This window comes from Juglans regia, chromosome 9 (assembly GCF_001411555.2).
Source record: "Juglans regia cultivar Chandler chromosome 9, Walnut 2.0, whole genome shotgun sequence".
NCBI classification, from domain to species: Eukaryota; Viridiplantae; Streptophyta; class Magnoliopsida; order Fagales; family Juglandaceae; genus Juglans; species Juglans regia.
This window is the reverse complement of record NC_049909.1, coordinates 12,596,558-12,601,080: the sequence shown is the minus strand read 5'-3', so window position 1 is coordinate 12,601,080 and position 4,523 is coordinate 12,596,558. Positions and strand designations below refer to the sequence as shown.

The window sequence follows — 4,523 nt, the reverse complement described above, 5'->3', positions numbered from 1 at the left end:
ATCCCAATATTACAAGTAATGATCTAAACACGTCAATACAAAAATAGGTTCAATAATATCCCAATACTACAATATAAAATCCCAAGTACAAATTTGTCTCATGGCAACTACCAATAAAAAATAACTGAAGTCTTGATGAAAAGCTTCCGTAATGTTGTCCTATAAAGGCATAAAAAATATTGTCAGTAGCAACACAATTCAGTAAAAAAATTATCAAAATATTTTATTTTTACATTACCTGTGAGTGATGAGCAGTTGAAGGAGTTGAAAAAAATTTCGGCGCATGTGTCCAAACTTGACTTTGTTCATCCTAGTGTTAAAAGTATAAATTAAAAATAAATTAAAAAAATAACTACAAAAATATTCAAGACCAAGTGAATTGTAAATTTAGTATACAAAATTAATAAAAATGAACCTCAGCTTGGTTGTTGTGCAATCGCCTTTTCGTACTCGATTTCTTAATACTCTTCTTAGCGGGGTGCACTTTTCTCTTAGACGGTGGTCTTCCCTTACTCCGAACTACCAAAGGACTAAGAACTCTAGGGGTTGAAGCCTCCGTCGAAGGAGCTGTATCAACTGTGTTGCTAGTGTCATGATCAGCGATACCAGGGTACTGTGTCTTCAACTGTTCTATCTGACTAATCAATTTAACACAACTGCTCTCAGCCTTTGAAGCATTGGAACACAGTTCATAGAAACAATTTTGGATCCTATCGTACCTTCGTGCATCGTCGATGCTAGTAGTGTCATAACTACTTTTCACGAAGGTGTATTTTCGCTTAATATCTTTCCTCCACCGATCCAATATGTATTTTGATGGTATTGTATGTTGGCCCATTTGAGTTAAGACACGGAGAGCGTGTCTACACAAAATACCCTTAAACTCAAATAACTTACAACTGCATTTCACATCAAGGGGATCTTGATCAACTTCCACATTAAATGTTACACGTTTTAATAAGTCATTACCAACTTGAATCTCATCCACAACAACGAACATATATCTACCATCCTCACACCCCATCTCCTTAGTAGTCAAATATAGAAATCCTCGCAATTCCTCTTGTACCTCTTTGAATTTAGCAAGAGTATATGCACTTTGAAATTGCTTCTCAAGAGGATAGCGACTGATGCAAGGAATGTCCTTGTTAAAGGAATTGAAGTTAGCAATTGCTTCATTCTCTACCTTCCTCCTAAGGGCCGAATCATACTGGTCAACAAATTGCTTCAGAGTAGTTCTAGAGTGAACATAGTCGTCAAAAAATGCATTCATTCCTTCACTTCGCTGTGTGGTTGACATTCCTGCCCAGAATGTGTCTCTACCATAGGCCGGCACCCAATAATGTCGATCACTATACAGTGATACTAACCATGCATTCTCATTCAAATCATATGTATCGAGCATACGGCACCAATGTTCATCAAACTCATGCTGACTGAAAGAGTAATATACGCATCTATGTATGGTACTCTTTATTTTCCCGTATCGACAATGTGAGCCAAATTTCTCAGGAAGTTTTTTCATTATATGCCACAAGCAGAATCGATGCCTAGAAATTGGAAACACCCTCGATATTGCAATTTTCATGGCCTTGTCTTGGTCTGTGATGATTGCGTTTAGCGGTTGGTTATTCATACACTGCAACCATGACTGAAACAACCACTCAAATGTATCTGCGTCCTCATTGGATATCAATCCGCAACCGAGTAGGATTGACTGTCCATGGTGGTTCACACCCACAAACGGTGCAAAAGGCATTTTATAAGCATTAGTGAGATATGTTGTATCAAATGTAATAACATCCCCAAATGATTCATACACAGCTCTACTCCGAGCGTCTGCCTAAAACACATTCTTCAACCGCATTTCATTGTCAACGTCAATTTTATAATAAAACTCCGGATTTCTTTTTTGCATATCTTCGAAATAGTTACATAGAGCTACACCACCTCCAACCCCGAGGTGAAGTCGTCGTGCTTTGTCAATGTAGTTTCGACACTCCTCCCCGAATGCGCAATTCTCATAACCCCCCGCCTCAACAACCAAAGACTTAAAATTTTTGGACAACCTTATACCTGCCTCGTCATTTATTTCAAGCCTCTTGGCAACACGAGCATCAACCTTTTTAAAGCATCTAAAATGTTTTGCCTTCCCCGAACTACAGGCGTGGACGTGATCCAATATCACCTTAGATATAGTATATCCACCTTCAACATTTAATACCGCATTAATTCTAGCCTTACATCCCATCTTTACAGTTTGTCTTGGTTTCATAACATTGGCAACCGTACTCTTCGATGTGCCTCCTCGCGCGCATGCCAAGCAAAACTATCTTACTGTCCCATCGTCATCCTGTCTAATATTCCTTTTAGATACCCCAAACCCTTTCTTCTTACCATACTTCATATAATAAGCATGCACTTCTTTTACAGATGAAAATTGCATTCCAACCGTAGGTTCTTCAATTGTTTCATCACCTCCAATCTCCTTATCAATTTCTACCTCATCACACTCATTATTTGAAAATTCTATATCGGCATCCATTGCAACGTTCAAATTCTCTACAAATATAAAACATGTGAAATAAAGATATTAAAATAAAGCATTTGGCATAAGTCTTGAAATTCATCACATCAGCTATTCTATGTACGGATCAGCTATTCTTCACAACTTATTAAACTTGAATAAAATGAAAATATTACATTCAGCCAAGTATCTATTGTATAATAAAATAGCATATGGAGATCAAGACTTTTTCTTTTTCATTTTTAATCAAGCTGTGTTCATCATTGACGACAATCTGTGTAAATGCATTGATGCTGAACAGAACCACTACGGAGAATTAGTGAGATATATTGATTTTCGATTTTCACAAGCATTTGCACAAACATGTAAAGTGCAATTTCTTGTTTCACAAATTTCTTCATCTTTCTATTTTATTTCCCTTCCTTAATACAATACATTGAGATAATAACAACATAGCTTAGAAGAAAATACTAATCCCAGACAAACCACAAAAAAAAAAAAATTAATAAACCTTCGGACATGTTGCAGTGGGAAACAGCAATGCTGGGAAAACGGAACTGCTGGGAAACAAATACAACAGATGACGACGGAGAGATGGCCGAGAGTGGTGGTGCTCGAACTCGTGGGGCTGGGGGAGATGGCTGCGCCGAACGGGATAGACTGGTGGGAGACGACGCAGAGAGCGCTGCGGGGTCTGGGTGAGGAAAAAAATGAAATGGAGGTCAGTGATGATAGGTCGGAGATGGAGGAAAGGGAGATGAGGTCGGAACGGGTTCTCTGCTCGCGGGGTCTGGGTCGGAACGGGTTCTCTGCTCGTGGGGTCTTGGTCCGAACGGGTTCTCTGCTCGCGAAGGGTATTCGCGAAGGAAGCGGGACGTTCGTTTCGGGTGCGGGGGGTGCGTTCTCTGCCCGTGCGTTCTCTGCCCCTTATTTTATTCATTTGCTTTTTACATTTTAATTGCCACGTCGAGCGGGATGGACGAACGAGACGTGAGTGTGGGATGAGTAGCAGCTCCCCTTTTATTTTCCAAAACGGTAACTCATTTGTGATGACTAACTGTTGTTTAAGTAGGAAAGAGTGTCGTGTCAAGTCATGTATATTCGATTATGAGCTATATCTTATAGCGGTCCGTTTGTTCCTTCCAAAATAACAGCAATTAAAGACCTACACTTAGCTCCTTCATTTCATATACCATATACCTGTACATACCTGATAATATGAAAATGAACAACACGTGAAATCCCTTCCTCCCTCTATAGTCTACCGAAACCTCCTCCTATCCGAAGCCTCACACATCCAACACTATGCCTCCAGCCTACGCTCGACGAGGCTCATCTCACCACATCCATCTCTAACAAAACCCAATCCTCCAACCTCCAGCCTCTGCTGCCATGTAGCCCACCCCCCACCCCGAACAACCCCCCCAACCCAGATCCCTCACCCCTCTCCTCTGTGCAAATTCCCAATAACTGACGGCTGCTTGTAGTAGTATCCTTTAGTAGAAAAGGGAACACATGCATCTCCAAGTCAACAGAAACAGCAGAGCATTAGCAAGTAACTAACAGAAAACAACAATCAATCATTCAGCTTTATTTTCTTGTAGATAGCCTTAACACGTTTCTGGTCCCCCCACCTCCGTCATGGCTGAAAACTAGAAAAATTGGCCTGGTTTCACATGTCTATCTTTTATCACAAAAGAATATAACAAACCTACCACAATCCATATGAGAATACTTCATATGGACCACAACTGAAACATTTCTAATGAATTTAACATGCAGACGGGGGCATCAGTACGAGGGGGAGAAAAAAGCATTTGAATCTTTTATCCATGCCATTTGAATCTTTTACACTAAGAAACAAAACATTTTTACAAAGAGGAGTGGTGGTTGCGTTGGACTGGGTGCCTAGACGACGAACTGGGTGGCTGAACATTGGACTGGTTGGGTCAGCGACGAACTGGTGGCTAGACATTGGACTGGTGGTGGCAACAAG

At 40.3% G+C, this 4,523-nt stretch overlaps 1 protein-coding gene across 1 annotated transcript; it reads right to left on the bottom strand.

Annotated features, from left to right (window-relative positions):
• Positions 1-400: 400 nt before the first annotated feature.
• LOC109014952 (protein FAR-RED IMPAIRED RESPONSE 1-like) lies at positions 401-2,545 on the bottom strand. Its single transcript, XM_018997444.2, has 3 exons — positions 2,339-2,545; positions 1,958-2,188; positions 401-1,843 (listed from the first exon to the last, which is right to left on the bottom strand). The coding sequence occupies exons 1-3, from the start codon at positions 2,543-2,545 to the stop codon at positions 401-403; spliced, it is 1,881 nt and encodes a 626-aa protein (XP_018852989.2).
• Between the last annotated feature and the right edge of the window lie 1,978 nt (positions 2,546-4,523).

Excerpts from the sequence above, each read along its gene's own strand:
- LOC109014952 (XM_018997444.2), bottom strand. The coding sequence starts at position 2,545 with ATGGATGCCGATATAGAATTTTCAAATAATGAGTGTGATGAGGTAGAA. Across the intron at positions 2,189-2,338 it reads GACAGGATGACGATGGGACA|GTGATATTGGATCACGTCCA; the intron begins GTAAGATAGTTT and ends ACTATATCTAAG. Across the intron at positions 1,844-1,957 it reads CACGACGACTTCACCTCGGG|GCAGACGCTCGGAGTAGAGC; the intron begins GTTGGAGGTGGT and ends AATGTGTTTTAG.